At 48.3% G+C, this 17,893-nt stretch overlaps 1 protein-coding gene across 1 annotated transcript in view; it reads right to left on the minus strand.

The window, feature by feature from the left end:
• Positions 1 to 7,551: 7,551 nt before the first annotated feature.
• Positions 7,552 to 17,893, minus strand: part of FAM120A (family with sequence similarity 120 member A) — a 138,280-nt gene continuing 127,938 nt past the window's right edge. Inside the window, exon 17 of the mRNA XM_075321280.1 lies at positions 7,552 to 9,620. Within this exon, the coding sequence (XP_075177395.1) occupies positions 9,315 to 9,620 (306 nt within the window). The 3' untranslated portion in view covers positions 7,552 to 9,314. The remainder of the gene's footprint in view (positions 9,621 to 17,893) is intronic.

Genomic DNA, 17,893 nt, shown 5'->3' on the forward strand with positions numbered 1-17,893 from the left:
GGGCCGCAGAATTCAGATGGAAAAATGGCCCTTGAGACAGCAAGTCTGGTCGGTCTGGGAGTGCCCACGGTTGACCCACCGTGAGGTGCCACAGATCCGGGTACCACGACCTCCTCGGCCAGTCTGGAGCGACGAGGATGGCGCGGCGGCAGTCGGACCTGATCTTGCGTAACACTCTGGGAAGCATTGCCAGAGGAGGAAATACATAAGGCAGTCGAAACTGCGACCAATCCTGAACTAATGCGTCCGCCGCCAGAGCTCTGTGATCTTGAGACCGTGCCATGAATGCCGGGACTTTGTTGTTGTGCCGAGACGCCATGAGATCGACGTCCGGCGTTCCTCAGCGGCAACAGATCTCTTGAAACACGTCCGGGTGAAGAGACCATTCCCCTGCGTCCATGCCCTGGCGACTGAGAAAGTCTGCTTCCCAGTTTTCTACGCCCGGGATGTGAACTGCGGAGATGGTGGAGGCTGTGGCCTCCGCCCACAGCAGAATCCGCCGAACTTCTTGGAAGGCTTGACGACTGCGAGTGCCGCCCTGGTGGTTGATGTACGCGACCGCCGTGGCGTTGTCCGACTGTATGCGGATCTGCCTGCCCTCCAGCCACCGATGGAACGCCTTTAGGGCTAGATACACTGCCCTTATCTCCAGAACATTGATCTGAAGGGAGGACTCTGTCGGAGTCCAGGTTCCCTGAGCCCTGTGGTGGAGAAAAACCGCTCCCCACCCTGACAGACTCGCGTCCGTCGTGACCACAGCCCAGGATGGGGGCAGGAAGGATTTTCCCTTCGACAGAGAAGTGGGAAGAAGCCACCACTGAAGAGAGGTTTTGGCTGCCAGAGAAAGAGAGACGTTCCTGTCTAGGGACGTCGACCTCCTGTCCCATTTGCGGAGAATGTCCCATTGGAGTGGACGCAGATGAAACTGCGCAAAGGGGACTGCCTCCATCGCTGTCACCATCTTCCCCAGGAAGTGCATGAGGCGCCTCAAGGGGTGTGACTGGGCCCGAAGGAGAGAGTGCACCCCTGTTTGCAGCGAACGCTGTTTGTCCAGCGGTAGCTTGACTATCGCTGAGAGTATGAAACTCCATCCCGAGGTAAGTCAGTGATTGGGTCGGAGTCAATTTTGACTTTGGGAAATTGATGATCCACCCGAACCTCTGGAGAGTCTCCAGAGCAACGGTCAGGCTGTGTTGACATGCCACCCGGGAGGGTGCCTTGACTAGGAGATCTTCTAAGTAAGGGATCACCGAGTGGCCCTGAGAGTGTAGGACTGCCACAACGGATGCCATGACCTTGGTGAAGACCCGTGGGGCTGTCGCCAGGCCGAAAGGCAGTGCCACAAACTGAAGGTGTTCGTCCCCAATGGCGAAACGCAGGAAGCGTTGATGCTCTGGTGCGATCGGCACATGGAGATAGGCATCCCTGATTTCGATTGATGCTAGGAAGTCTCCTTGGGACATCGAAGAGATGACAGAGCGGAGGGATTCCATGCGAAACCGTCTGGTTCTCACATGTCTGTTGAGCAATTTGAGGTCCAAAACGGGACGGAATGATCCGTCCTTTTTTGGGACCACGAACAGGTTGGAGTAAAAACCGCGACCACGTTCCTGAAGGGGAACGGGGATCACAACTCCTTCTGTCTTCAGAGTGTCCACCGCCTGAGCAAGTGCATCGGCTCGCTCGGGGGGCGGAGATGTTCTGAAGAAACGAGCCGGAGGACGAGAGCTGAACTCTATCCTGTAACCGTGAGACAGAATGTCTCTCACCCATCGGTCTTGGACATGTGGCCACCAGGCGTCGCCAAAGCGGGAGAGCCTGCCACCGACCGAGGATGCGGTTTGGGGAGGCCGAAAGTCATGAGGAGGCCGCCTTGGAGACGGTGCCTCCGGCGGTCTTTGGAGGACGTGACTTAGACCGCCATGCAGAAGAGTTCCTCTGGCTCTTCTGTGGCCTGTTGGACGAGGAGGATTGGGATCTGGCTGAGGGCCGAAAGGACCGAAACCTCGCTTGAATTTTCCGTTGCTGAGGTCTGTTTGGTTTGGACTGGGGTAAGGACGAGTCCTTTCCCTTAGATTGCTTAATAATTTCATCCAATTGTTCGCCAAACAATCGGTCGCCAGAAAAAGGCAAACCGGTCAAAAACTTCTTGGAAGCAGAGTCTGCCTTCCATTCGCGTAGCCACATGGCCCTGCGGACTGCCACCGAATTGGCGGATGCTACCGCTGTACGGCTAGCAGAGTCCAGGACGGCATTCATGGCGTAGGATGAAAATACCGACGCCTGAGAAGTCAAAGACGCTACTTGCGGAGCAGAGGTACGTGTGACCGCATTAATCTCAGACAGACAAGCTGAGATAGCTTGGAGTGCCCACACGGCTGCAAAGGCCGGAGCAAAAGACGCGCCTGTGGCTTCATAGATGGATTTCATTAGGAGCTCTATCTGCCTGTCAGTGGCATCCTTTAGCGATGAACCGTCAGCCACTGATACTACGGATCTAGCCGCCAGTCTAGAGACTGGAGGATCCACCTTGGGACATTGAGCCCAACCCTTAACTACAGTTAGGTCCAGAAATATTTGGACAGTGACACAAGTTTTGTTATTTTAGCTGTTTACAAAAACATGTTCAGAAATACAATTATATATATAATATGGGCTGAAAGTGCACACTCCCAGCTGCAATATGAGAGTTTTCACATCCAAATCGGAGAAAGGGTTTAGGAATCATAGCTCTGTAATGCATAGCCTCCTCTTTTTCTAGGGACCAAAAGTAATTGGACAAGGGACTCTAAGGGCTGCAATTAACTCTGAAGGCGTCTTCCTTGTTAACCTGTAATCAATGAAGTAGTTAAAAGGTCTGGGGTTGATTACAGGTGTGTGATTTTGCATTTGGAAGCTGTTGCTGTGACCAGACAACATGCGGTCTAAGGAACTCTCAATTGAGGTGAAGCAGAACATCCTGAGGCTGAAAAAAAAGAAAAAATCCATCAGAGAGATAGCAGACATGCTTGGAGTAGCAAAATTAACAGTCGGGTACATTCTGAGGAAAAAAGGAATTGACTGGTGAGCTTGGGAACTCAAAAAGGCCTGGGCGTCCACGGATGACAACAGTGGTGGATGATCGCCGCATACTTTCTTTGGTGAAGAAGAACCCGTTCACAACATCAACTGAAGTCCAGAACACTCTCAGTGAAGTAGGTGTATCTGTCTCTAAGTCAACAGTAAAGAGAAGACTCCATGAAAGTAAATACAAAGGGTTCACATCTAGATGCAAACCATTCATCAATTCCAAAAATAGACAGGCCAGAGTTACATTTGCTGAAAAACACCTCATGAAGCCAGCTCAGTTCTGGAAAAGTATTCTATGGACAGATGAGACAAAGTTCAACCTGTACCAGAATGATGGGAAGAAAAAAGTTTGGAGAAGAAAGGGAACGGCACATGATCCAAGGCACACCACATCCTCTGTAAAACATGGTGGAGGCAACGTGATGGCATGGGCATGCATGGCTTTCAATGGCACTGGGTCACTTGTGTTTATTGATGACATAACAGCAGACAAGAGTAGCCGGATGAATTCTGAAGTGTACCGGGATATACTTTCAGCCCAGATTCAGCCAAATGCCGCAAAGTTGATCGGACGGCGCTTCATAGTACAGATGGACGATGACCCCAAGCATACAGCCAAAGCTACCCAGGAGTTCATGAGTGTAAAAAGTGGAACATTCTGCAATGGCCAAGTCAATCACCAGATCTTAACCCAATTGAGCATGCATTTCACTTGCTCAAATCCAGACTTAAGACGGAAAGACCCACAAACAAGCAAGACCTGAAGGCTGCGGCTGTAAAGGCCTGCCAAAGCATTAAGAGGGAGGAAACCCAGCGTTTGGTGATGTCCATGGGTTCCAGACTTAAGGCAGTGATTGCCTCCAAAGGATTCGCAACAAAATATTGAAAATAAAAATATTTTGTTTGGGTTTGGTTTATTTGTCCAATTACTTTTGACCTCCTAAAATGTGGAGTGTTTGTAAAGAAATGTGTACAATTCTTACAATTTCTATCAGATATTTTTGTTCAAACCTTCAAATTAAACGTTACAATCTGCACTTGAATTCTGTTGTAGAGGTTTCATTTCAAATCCAATGTGGGGGCATGCAGAGCCCAACTCGCGAAAATTGTGTCACTGTCCAAATATTTCTGGACCTAACTGTACGTCAGAGGGGAAGGGGTAACGTGTGTCATTAAGGCGCTTAGTAAAGCGCTTGTCCGGGAAAGCTCTGTGCTTCTGGACAGCATCTCTGAAGTTAGAGTGATCGAAAAAAGCACTCCGTGTACGTTTGGGAAACCTAAACTGGTGTTTCTCCTGCTGTGAAGCCGACTCCTCTACAGGTGGAGTTGGGGGAGAAAGATCTAGCACCTGGTTGATGGACGCTATAAGGTCATTTACTATGGCGTCCCCTTCAGGTGTATCAAGATTGAGAGCAACGTCAGGGTCAGAGCCCTGGGCTGCGACCTCCGCCTCATCCTCCAGAGAGTCCTCAAGCTGAGACCCCGAACAGCGTGATGAAGTCGGGGAAGATTCCCAGCGAGCCCGCTTAGCCGGTCTGGGACTGCGGTCCGTGCCGGAGTCCTCCACGTGATACCTAGGGGCCACCCCGGGAGCACGCTGCGGCGCAGACCGAGAGGGGCCTGGGGGCGATGACCCCGCAGTGCCCGGGGCCTGTGTAAGGGCCGGTCTGGACTGTAAGGCTTCTAGTATCTTAGCAGACCATTTGTCCATAGACTGAGCCATGGATTGTGAAAGTGACTCAGAGTTTCTCAGCTAAAACCGCAAACTCTGTCCCTGCCACCTGGACAGGGGAAGCCGGCGGTTCTACCTGGGCCGAGGGTCCCACCAGTGCCCGAGGCTCCGGCTGAGCGAGTGCCACAGGGCCTGAGCATTGCTCACAGTGAGGGTAGGTGGAACCTGCAGGTAGCATAGCCGCACAAGAGGTACAGGTTGCAAAATAACCCTGTGTCTTGGCACCCTTGCTCCTTGTGAACGACATGCTGTTGTCTCCTAGGAGAGTGATCACTGAGGGTATATAGCCAAAAGCTAAACACTGCGGCCGAACCGAGAAAATGTATACAAATATAATATATATATATATATATATATATATATATATATATATATATATATATATATATACAGTTCGGCACCCTAGGGGGACCAGCACCGGGTGACCGGTGTGGCTTACCGACCGCTCAAGCGGTGTGTGTCCACCAGATTCCCTACCTTGGGTCTCCCAGAGCTGCAGCCAGAAGTCCTCCACCGGCAGAATGTGTTTAAAACATGGCTGCCGGCGTTCTCAGGGGAGGAGGGAGCCGTGGGCGTGACTAATAAAGTGCGGGAATCTGGTGCCCCAGAGTGATTAGTGAGGGGGGAGGAGGACACCTAAAGTGTGCTCCAGCCCTCACTGTCGACGTCAGGCCGACCGTCCCGCCCTTACCCCTGACTGGCAGGCCCGGGGGCGGGAGTTTAAGGCACTAGGCCGCAAAAGCCGGGGACTAAATTTAATGCCGCGGCCGGCAAACAGGCGCGGTCGGCGCGGTAGTCCCGGTCGTCATACAAATACAGCAGCCGCTGCAGCGTCTGAGACCAAAGTGCTCCATGCACCGTCCCCAAGGGGACACAGAGTACCTTTAGATGCAGGGCCTGTCCCTGATGATACCCAGTCTCCTGTCCGTCAGATTCCCACAGGGGCTGCGGAGGGAGCCCGGTCCCAGTGCCTGGATGACCAGTTAGGATCCCACTTCTCCCAGAGCCTCTAAGGGATGGGGAAGGAAAACGGCATGTGGCTCCAGCCTTTGTATCCGCAATGGGTACCTCAACCTTAACAGCACCGCCGACTCAGTGGGGTGAGAAGGGAGCATGCCGGGAGCCCTGTTAGGGGCCCTCTTTTCTTCCATCCGATACAATCAGCAGCTGCTGCTGACTAAAATGGGAGCTCGAGTGAATGTGTGCCTCCTTCAACACAAAGCATAAAACTGAGGAGCCCGTGATGTACGGGAGGGTGTATAGGCAGAGGGGAGGGGTTACACTTTTTAAAGTGTAATACTTTGTGTGGCCTCCAGAGGCAGACGCTATACACCCAATTGTCTGGGTCTCCCAATGGAGCGACAAAGAAATAAGCTACTGCAGAAGCAATCTCCAAGACTTCTTCCGAGCTGCACCAATCCTCTGGAATGCTCTACCTCAAGACAATCCACAATTTGCACAGCTTCAGATGCTCCTTAAAAAACATCTTTTTAGGGTGGATTATCACCCTCCCTAATCTCAGAACATTAATTCTCCCCTAAACTCCACTGTACCCAAAGCATTACAAAGACTGGCTTGGTGACTGGTTCGTGCAGCCTTTATCTATCCCCCATTTCTTGGAGATGGGTGGACTGTCATTGTACATAAGCACTTGAACCTTGTCACCTCCACCTCACACCATTGTAGATTGTAAGCTCTTACGAGCAGGGTTGTCATTTTTGCTTTAACTATTGTATCTTCTATAACTATTACCTATGTTTGTATATGAACCTCTGAATTGTAAAGCGCTGAGGAATATGTTTTTTGATCGGATTTTGCTACGGGTGCGTTTTTTGGGGCCCAAAAAAGCTGCATTTTTGTGGTTACAAAATAAGCAGTGTGTGAACGTAGCCTTATTATTATAATCTGGCATCATCTCGCTCAGAGAGAGCACCGAAGCAAGCAGTGAAGCATTCCTGAGAAGGGTGAAGGCAGGAAAGCTGTCAATCAACCAAATGTTTGTCCGACAGCTACCGTATCTAATCAGTACAGGCGACTTAAGGCTATGTTCACAAACGGCTTTTTTGGTAAGTTTTTTTCCTGCCCAAAACCTGATCTTGCGGCAGAAAATCTCCTTTGAGTCATGTGCGTTTTTGGTGTGTTTTTTTAGTGGCGTTTTTGCTGTAGATTTGGTGTGAATTTTCTGCTTTTTTCCACAAAATGGGTTGTATCAATGAAAAAAACGCAGCAAATCTGCAGCAAAGAATTGACACGCTCATTCTTTAAAAACCTGACCAAAAACGCAGGTATTTGACAAAACAGTTAGAAAAAAAACTGATGTGTTTTTGTGTGTGCATGAGATTTCAGAAATCTCAGACTTTGCGGGGACTGTAAAAAGCAGCTTTTTATTAGCATGGATTTGCATAAAACCAAGGCAAATCTGCAGCTAAAAAACGCTGCAAAAACTTACAAAAAAAAAGCCCTGTGTGAACATAGCCTTAGGAGAGAGGCAAGCTTTTAGTTCAGAGCAAATAAGCATTGGACAATTTCAAGATCAAATGAGAGAAGAGAAGGTTCCAGTACCTGTAGTGCTGGCAGAATGCACTTAAAAGCTGGAAAATTATCCAGTTCCTGGAGGTATTAGTATGTGCGCTAAAACTACTTTAATCTCGCAGTGAGGATCATGGTTTTCTACAGGTTTGATATAATGAAATCAAAATGATAAAAGAGAAGACACCAAAAAGCAATAAAACACACAAGACATCCAGATGTATACTAAAAGAATAAAGATTTTTATTAAGCATTGTAAGTTGCATTCAATAGCCTTCGAACATAACGCACCACAATCCACCGACTTCCAGTCAAAGCCAACAGTAGTTCATTCTTGCACAATCCATGAGTTGGGGCAAAACTCCTTCAACTTACATTAAAAATACCTACTCAGCTCTTGCGGGCAAGGAATGGGGGAGTTACACCTCATTTCTGATCACTAATGAGTGATGAAGAGCATCAGGAGAATTAGATGAAAACGAAGAGAAAGAAGTGATTTTGGGATAGTTTTTTTTTTGTCATAAAGTTACATTTAAAAGTTTTTTTTACTTTTGGAAACACTAACAGAAACATCAAAATGATACAGGTGTACTCTGCGGAAGGAGAAGGCCACGTTCCCGAAAGAGAGGGAACGAGCCTGTCCTGCTAAACAAGTGGAGGGGTTGGAAAGGATCAAAGATCAAAGCACTTTCATGATTTTTTTTTATCACAGAATTCAAAGTTTCTAATGTGAAAACAGCAACAAAGAACAATAATGCAATACAGCAATGGATATACCAGGGAAACGTTGATATTTAAACGGCTAGATAATTATTATTTTTTTTTTGTTTTTAGGATAAATGCAACAGAGGTCAATAATCACAAAATATTTTTTTTTTTTAAAGGTTAGAGAGAGATCAGTCAATGACTAAACATAAGTAACATCTTTCATAGAACTATTACTGATTATTAGTTTTTTTGTTGTTTTTGCGTTTTGCAGATGGGCACAGAACTTGTAAGAATGGTAGAAATAGGACGAGAACATGCATAATATTAACTACACACTTTAAAATGATGAACCATGCAAGGTCAATAGTAGCACTAATGGTCTACGTCTGATTCAAGAAACCACACAACTTCATTGATCACGGATGCATGGCAGAACAGTATTACGGAAACTTTTTGAGAACGCCCGTTTTTAATCGGTTTCAGGAAAAAAAAAAAAAAAATAAGGTCTTTTTTTTCCCCTATGATTTCTAACTTGCTTGAATAATATGAGTAATGAGCATTTAAAATATCAGCAAAAATCTGCAAAGGTTACAATATATTTTTTTGTGTTCCAATAAGTTGCACGTCTTTAGTAGAAAGAAAATTAAAAAAAGAGGAAAAAAAAAAAAAACCACGTCAACAGCGATGAAGTAATAAAGAATGAAAAGGAAAAAAAAAAAAATGCTTGTGCCATAATTCATTATCAGAATCCGGAAACCAAAGTTTTTGATTTATTTATTTTTTTTATCTTGTGACACAGTAATGTAAAATCAAATATAATGGCATACATATGGTGCCAGATACTACAAATTATATTTAAGCTATATATATATATATTTATACTGAAAAAAGAACTGCCAAAAATTTGTGTTCTAGAATCGCCAGAAACAGAACAAGCGGTTTTATTTTTGTCTTTCTTGTTGTTAGAACCAGTTTTATCTGTGTTTCTTTAAAGATGGGAGTCAAACGCTCTGTATTCTCTACCTGTGATTTATCCTTGCAGCATTTTGACTTCAACTGGTTAAAAAGTAAAATAAAATCTTCTTTTTTTTTTTTTAATTATTTTTTTCATTTATTTTTTTTTTAGCCTGACATCAGAAGAGGGATCCGAATTTCCAAATCCTCATTTTTCGCTTACGGAAAGGAAAAAATGTACGTAACTGTAGGCTCTCCATCTTTCCAGATATTCCTCACCCTGAACTATCTAACATCCTTCACCCTCTAGAAAAAAATAAGTTTACTCTTCTTTTTTAAAGACCGCGGGCGTCTCCTCGTCGTGGCGCCCGCTGTCTGGAGCTAGTGCATTTAAGTGAGGATTTGTATTGCACTGTTTAGAGTCACTGCTTAAGGCACTTTCAGAGTGATTGGAGGGTCGGACGTCTCCCGAGCCCCCGTTGATCTGGGAACCTTGTTTTTCCTCGTTCCCCACTCCGTTCTCAGTCAGAGATCCATCTGAAGACACGGCGGATGATTTGGAGTCTTCGAATTGTGTCTTAAGCTCTTTGGCCACTTCGGCGGCAGAAGTGGCGTACGGCGGCTTGGTCTACAGATAATGATGCACAAAAGTCAGATATCAATCGTGAAAGCAAAACTCCTCATAACTGTAAAGCATAAGTGCAAATGGATGCCGATGTGCGGTCAATACATTGCCAACACAAATAGATAAATAATATAGCCATTGCCATATATAGTGCCTTGCAAAAGTATTCAGCCCCCTTGAATTTTCCATCTTTTCCCACATTTGAGGCTTCAAACATAAGATAAGTTAAAACTTTATTGATCTTACAGTAAGGAAATTTACACATTACTGCAGCTCAATGCAAAAAAGGTAAGATAGCATTAAAAGAAATAAGTAATAAATATAGATATATAAAAGTGCATATTAGTGATGGCCGTGTAGATGCAGATAAAATGTTAATGTTCTGGTGAAGAATCAACAACAAGTGACAATTGTGAAGATGAAGGAAATTTATTGCTTATTTTAAACTTTTATAAAAAATAAATAACTGTAAATTGGGGCGTGCAATATTATTCATCCCCTTTCAGTGAATACTTTGTAGCGCCCCCTTTTGCTGCGATTACAGCTGCAGTCTCTTGGGGTATGTGTCTATCAGTTTTGCACATGGAGAGGTGAAATTCTCGCCCGTTCTTCCTTTGTAAACCGCTGGAGCTGAGTGAGGTTGGATGGAGGCGTTTGTGAACAGCAGTTTTCAGCTCTTTCCACAGATTCTCGATTGGGTTCAGGTCTGGACTGTGACTTGGCCATTCTAACACCTGGATACGGTCATTTGTGAACCATTCCATTGTAGATTTCGCTTTATGTTTGGGATCATTGTCTTGTTGGAAGACAAATCTCCGTCCCAGTCTCAGGTCTTTTGCAGACTTCAACAGGTTTTCTTCAAGAATGGTCCTGTATTTGGCTCCTTCCATCAATTTTAACCATCTTCCCTGTACCTGCTGAAGAAAAGCAGACCCAAACCATGATGCTGCCACCACCATGTTTGACAGTGGGGATGGTGTGTTCAGGGTGATGAGCGGTGTTGCTTTTATCGTTTGGCATTGTGCACATATAGTGTGATTTTGGTTTCATCTGACCAGAGCACCTTCTTCCACATGTTTGGGGTCTCCAGGTGGCTTGTGGCAAACTTTAAACAACACTTTTTATGGATATCTTTGAGAAATGGCTTTCTTCTTGCCACTCTTCCATAAAGGCCAGATTTGTGCAGTGTAGACTGATTGTTGTGCTATGGACAGACTCTCCCCCCTCAGCTGTAGATCTCTGCAGATCATCCAGAGGGATCATGGGCCTCTTGGCTGCGTCTCTGATCAGTCTTCTCCTTGTGTGAGATGATAGTTTGTATGGACGGCCGGGTCTTGGTAGATTTGCAGTGGTATGATCCTCCTTCCATTTCAATATGATCGCTTGCACAGGGCTCCTTGGGATGTTTAAAGTTTTGGAAATCTTTTTGTAACCAAATCCGGCTTTAAACTTCTCCACAACAGTATCACGGACCTGCCTGTTGTGTTCCTTGGTCTTCATGATGCTCTCTGCGCTTTACACAGAACACTGAGACTATCACAGAGCAGGGGCATTATACGGAGACTTGATTACACACAGGGGCTTATGTTTATCATTATCAGTCATTTAGGACAACATCGGATCATTCAGAGATCCTCAATCAACTTCTGGAGGGAGTTTGCTGCACAGAAAGTAAAGGGGATGAATAATATTGCACGCCACAATTTTCAGTTTATTATTATTTACAAAAGTTTAAAATAAGCAATAAATTTCCTTCACAATTGTGTCCACTTATTGTTGATTCTTCACCAGAACAGTAACATTTTTAATCTTTGTTTGAAGCCTGAAATGTGGGGAAAGGTTGAAAAATTCAAGGGGCTGAATACTTTCACAAGGCACTGTAAATATAAATAAAGAACAGGAGGTAAACGGAGTATAAAGTGTATAAAAAAAATAAAAGGTTATTAACTACGGAAAATAGGTGGTGAATATGGTAAAATAAAAGAAGGGAATTTTGTTTACTTACCGTAAATTCCTTTTCTTCTAGCTCCAATTGGGAGACCCAGACAGTGGGTGTATAGCTACTGCCTCTGGAGGCCGCACAAAGAACTACACTCAAAAGTGTAAGGCCCCTCCCCTTCTGGCTATACACCCTCCCGTAGGAGTACGGATTCCTCAGTTTTAGTACCAAAGCAAGAAGGAGGAAAGCCAATAACAGTTTCAAAAACAAATTCAATCCGATAACTAGATCGGAGAACTTAAGAAACAACATGAACAACATGTGCACCCGAAAAAACGAAACCCTAAAAACAGATAGGGCGGGTGCTGGGTCTCCCAATTGGAGCTAGAAGAAAAGGAATTTACGGTAAGTAAACAAAATTCCCTTCTTCTTTTTCGCTCCTAATTGGGAGACCCAGACAGTGGGACGTCCAAAAGCAGTCCCTGGGTGGGTAAAAAGATACCACATGAACGGGCTGTCATACAGCCTCTTCCTACAGGTGGGCCACCGCCGCCTGAAGGACCCGTCTACCTAGGCTGGCGTCTGCCGAAGCGTAGGTATGCACTTGATAGTGTTTGGTAAACGTGTGCAGACTCGACCAGGTAGCCGCCTGGCACACTTGCTGAGCCGTAGCCTGATGCCTCAACGCCCAGGACGCACCAACGGCTCTGGTAGAATGGGCCTTCAGTCCAGATGGAATCTGAAGCCCAGCAGAACGGTATGTGTGAAGAATTGGTTCCTTGATCCACCGCGCCAGGGTGGATTTGGAAGCTTGCGATCCCTTATGCTGACCAGCGACTAGGACAAAGAGCGCATCCGAACGGCGTAGAGGCGCCGTGCGAGAAATGTAAATCCTGAGTGCTCTCACCAGGTCCAACAGATGTAAACCCTTTTCAAATTGGTGAACTGGATGCGGACACAAAGATGGCAAAGTGATATCCTGATTGAGATGAAAGGAAGAAACCACCTTGGGAGAAAACTCTGGAATTGGACGCAGTACTACCTTGTCTTGGTGAAACACCAGGAAGGGAGATTTGCAAGATAACGCCGCCAGCTCGGACACTCTTCGAAGAGACGTGACCGCTACAAGAAAAACTACCTTTTGTGAAAGCCGAGAAAGGGGAACCTCTTTCAAAGGCTCGAAAGGCGGCTTTTGAAGAGCAAGAAGAACCTTGTTCAGATCCCAGGGTTCCAATGGCCGTCTGTAAGGAGGAACGATATGACAAACTCCTTGGAGAAACGTGCGTACTTTAGAAAGCTGTGCCAAGCGCTTCTGAAAGAATACGGATAACGCGGAGACTTGACCCTTAAGCGAGCTAAGGGACAAACCTTTTTCCAACCCAGACTGCAGGAAGGAAAGAAAAATTGGCAATGCAAATGGCCAGGGAGAAAACCCTTGAGCCAAGCACCACGCTAAGAATATCTTCCACGTCCTGTGATAGATCTTAGCTGAGGATGGTTTTCTAGCCTGTCTCATTGTGGCAACAACTCCCTGAGATAAACCTGAGGCCGCTAGGATCCAGGACTCAATGGCCACACAGTCAGGTTCAGGGCCGCAGAATTCAGATGGAAAAACGGCCCTTGAGAGAGAAGATCTGGACGGTCTGGTAGTGCCCACGGTTGGCCTACCGTGAGATGCCACAGATCCGGGTACCACGACCTTCTTGGCCAATTTGGAGCGACGAGTATGGCTCGCTGGCAGTCGGACTTGATTTTCCGGAGAACTCTGGGTAACAATGCTAGAGGTGGGAACACATAGGGGAGTCGGAATTGCGACCAATCCTGAACCAAGGCGTCTGCCGCCAGCGCTCGGTGATCGTGAGACCGTGCCATGAAAACTGGGACCTTGTTGTTGTGCCGTGACGCCATCAGATCGACGTCCGGCGACCCCCAGCGGCAACAGATCTGTTGAAACACGTCCGGGTGAAGGGACCATTCTCCTGCGTCCATGCCCTGGCGACTGAGAAAGTCTGCTTCCCAGTTTTCCACGCCTGGGATGTGAACTGCAGATATGGTGGACGCTCTGCTTTCCACCCACGTCAAAATCCGCTGGACTTCTTGAAAAGCTTGGCGACTGCGTGTTCCCCCTTGGTGGTTGATGTACGCCACCGCCGTGGAATTGTCCGACTGAATCCGAATCTGCTTGCCTTCCAGCCATTGTTGGAAGGCTCGCAGGGCAAGATAGATTGCTCTGATTTCCAGAACATTGATCTGCAATGTGGACTCTTCCTGAGTCCACGTCCCCTGAGCCCTGTGGTGGAGAAACACCGCTCCCCACCCTGATAGGCTCGCATCTGTCGTGACCACTGCCCAGGACGGGGGAAGGAACGACTTTCCCTGTGACAATGAGTTGGGGAGAAGCCACCAACGTAGAGAGTCCTTGGCAGTCTGAGAGAGGGAGACGGTCCTGTCGAGGGACGTCGATTTCCCATCCCACTGGCGCAGAATGTCCCATTGGAGAGGGCGCAGATGAAACTGCGCGAACGGGACTGCCTCCATTGCTGCTACCATCTTTCCTAGGAAATGCATGAGGCGCCTCAGTGAGTGCGACTGGCTCTGAAGGAGAGATTGCACTCCAGTCCGTAGCGAGCACTGCTTGTCCAGTGGAAGCCTCACTATCGCTGATAGAGTATGAAACTCCATGCCAAGATAAGTCAGAGATTGGGTCGGGGTTAGATGAGACTTTGGAAAGTTGATAATCCACCCGAAAGTCTGGAGAGTGTCTAGCGCCACCTTCAGACTGTGTTGGCATGCTTCTTGAGAGGATGCCTTTATAAGCAGGTCGTCTAGATACGGGATGACCGAGTGACCCTGCGAGTGCAGAACAGCTACTACTGCTGCCATGACTTTGGTGAAGACCCGGGGGGCTGTTGCCAGACCGAAGGGTAACGCTACGAACTGTAGGTGCTCGTCGTGTATGACGAAACGTAGGAAACGCTGATGCTCTGGTGCAATCGGCACGTGGAGATACGCATCTTTGATGTCTATTGATGCTAGAAAATCTCCCTGAGACATTGAGGCTATGACGGAGCGTAGGGATTCCATCCGGAACCTCCTGACTTTTACGTGTCTGTTGAGCAACTTCAGATCCAGGACGGGACGATACGATCCGTCCTTTTTTGGGACCACAAACAGATTGGAGTAAAAACCGTGACCCTGTTCCTGAAGAGGGACGGAGGTCACCACTCCTTCCGCCTTTAGAGCGGCCACCGCCTGCAACAGAGCATCGGCTCGGTCTGGTGGTGGAGAAGTTCGGAAGAAACGAGTTGGCGGACGAGAACTGAACTCTATCCTGTACCCGTGAGATAGAATATCTCTCACCCAACGGTCCTTGACGCTTGCTAGCCAAATGTCGCCAAAGTGGGACAGCCTCCCACCGACCGCGGGTGTGGGCATCGGAGACCGCAAGTCAGGAGGACGTCGTTTTGGCAACGGTTCCTCCGGCTGGTCTTTTTGGGCGTGAATGAGACTTCCAAGAATTTGAACGTCTCTGGTCCTTTTGAGTCTTTTTTGACGAGGCAAATTGGGACCTGCCCTGTCCTCGAAAGGACCGATAACCAGACTGACCCCTCCTCTGTTGGGGCTTGTTTTGTCTGTGGCTGACGCCACTGCCGTGCGGCTTGTAGCGTCAAGAACAGCATTAATCGCGTACGACGCGAATGCCGCCATTTGCGAGGTCAATGGTGCTACCTGCGGGGCAAATGCACGTGTGACTGAGTCGACTCGCGCAAGCCCGGCCGTGATAGCTTGGAGTGCCCATACGGCCGCAAAAGAAGGCGCTAATGACGCTCCAATCGCTTCATAGATGGATTTCAGCCAGAGCTCCATCTGCCTGTCAGTGGCATCTTTAAGTGCCGCTCCATCTTCAACAGCAACCAAGGATCTAGCTGCAAGCCTGGAAATTGGAGGATCCACTTTTGGACACTGGGTCCAACCCTTGACCACTTCAGAGGGAAAAGGGTAGCGTGTATCTTTAAGTCGTTTAGGAAAACGCCTTTCAGGATAAGCGTGGGGTTTCTGGATTGCGTCTCTGAAGTCAGCGTGGTCCAGAAAAGTGCTTAATGTACGCTTAGGATATCTAAAATGGATTCTCTCGTGCTGCGAAGCTGACTCCTCTACAGGAGGAGCTGGTGGGGAAATATTCAACATCTTATTGATGTTAAATATAAGATCATTAACTATGGCGTCACCATCTGGTGTATCTAGATTGAGAGCGGTCCCAGGATCAGAATCCTGATCAGTTACGTCCGCCTCATCACCCATAGATTCATCCCGCTGGGATCCAGACCATTGAGATGAATGTGAAGGCCCGTCATAACGAGCCCGCTTAGGCTGCCCGGGGCCATCGTCCGAGTCAGAGTCTTCACCCTGAGGTGTAGATGCCCGTCCCGGAGCTAGGAGCTGAGGGGGACCAGGGGGCAATACATGCACAGTGTCCGTGGTCTGAAGTACAGGCCTAGCTCGCAATGTGTCAAGAATTTGTGACATAGTGAGAGACATTCTGTCAGCAAAAGCTGCAAACTCAGTTCCTGTCACCTGGACAGCATTCACAGGTGGTACACCCTGGGACACGTCCAGCAGAGGTCCCGACTGTGCAAGCGCCGCAGGGGCCGAGCACTGCACACAATGGGGGTCCGTGGAGCCTGCCGGTAGAAAAGTCCCACATGCGGTGCAGGAAGCATACAATGTCTGTGCCTTGGCACCCTTGCGTTTTACGGGCGACATGCTGCTGGCTCTCTGCATGTGAGAGAGTCTATAGCCAAAGGGCGACCAGCGCTATGTAATACCAAGTATTTGTAGCAACAAAATACTAAGAATACTACGAGCACAAGAGGGGGTGAGCCCTGAGGGCTGCTTACCGCCCGCTGAACAGCGGGTAAGAGGCTGCAGAATGCCTTGTCTGGGTCTCCCCGGCTCCCCTCTGCAGCTCAGCGTGTCAGCAAGAATGGCTGCCGGCGTCTGTGGAGAGGGGCGGTCCGTGGGAGTTCCCCAACAAAAGTGCGGGAACAGTGTCCCCTCTGTGCTGACTGTGAGGGCTGGAGTATGTAAAAACGACTCCAGCCCTCAGCGCTGTGCACTGGCCAGCGTCCCGCCCCCTCCTGATTGGCAGGTCTGGGGGCGGGAACGAACTAAAGCAGGCCGCAAAAGCCGGGGACTCGAGTTATCAGCGCGGCCGCCGTAAAAGCGCGGGCCGCGCTGAAGTCCCCGGCGCACTACAAGTGCCAGCCGCGCCGCTGTTCCAGCGGCCGGCGCGCCCGAGTCCTAGACGTGGGCAGCGTCCCGCCCCTCTCCTGACTGGCAGGTCTGGGGGCGGGAACGAACGGAAGCAGGCCGCAAAAGCCGGGGACTGTAGTTATCAGCGCGGCCGCCGTAAAAGCGCAGGCCGCGCTGAAGTCCCCGGCGCACTACAAGTGCCAGCCGTGCCGCAGTCCCAGCGGCCGGCGCGGCCGAGTCCCATAAGTGTGCCTGCTTCAGCTAAGCTGAATGAGGCTATGGCACAGGCGCCGCAGCGCTGATGTCCCCCGGCGCACTACAACACCCAGCATGCTGCGGTGTGAGCGCCAAATGCACGGGGACACAGAGTACCTTGAGGAAGCAGGGCCATGTCCCTGATGTACTCCGCTCCATCCAGCATCTTCTCCAGGGGCTGTAGATGGAGCACGGTCTCAGTGCCTGGAGACCGGTAAATCCCACTTCACCCAGAGCCCTGTAAAAGGGGATGGGGAAGGAATCAGCATGTGGGCTCCTGCCGCCGTACCCGCAATGGGTACCTCAACCTTACAAACACCTCCGACATAAGTGGGGTGAGAAGGGAGCATGCTGGGGACACTATATGTGTCCTCTTTTCTTCCATCCGACATAGTCAGCAGCTGCTGCTGACTAAAAACAATGGAGCTATGCGTGCGTGTCTGACCTCCTTGCGCACAAAGCTAAAACTGAGGAATCCGTACTCCTACGGGAGGGTGTATAGCCAGAAGGGGAGGGGCCTTACACTTTTGAGTGTAGTTCTTTGTGCGGCCTCCAGAGGCAGTAGCTATACACCCACTGTCTGGGTCTCCCAATTAGGAGCGAAAAAGAAATATGCAATATGCATGACGAGGACAAAATCAGTATGTGTGTAGAAAAACTGTTTTACAACATAAAGTGAAAATGGGCAACTACATACAATTAGTATAGAAATAATATACATTAGTAGAAAATCACGGCATACGTGTAGTATAAAGTATGGTGGATAGCAGCATTCATATACATAATAGTACTATCCTCTGTAATATCACTGATCACAAGCCTTGTATGA

This window comes from Anomaloglossus baeobatrachus, chromosome 8, assembly GCF_048569485.1.
Source record: "Anomaloglossus baeobatrachus isolate aAnoBae1 chromosome 8, aAnoBae1.hap1, whole genome shotgun sequence".
NCBI lineage: Eukaryota > Metazoa > Chordata > Amphibia > Anura > Aromobatidae > Anomaloglossus > Anomaloglossus baeobatrachus.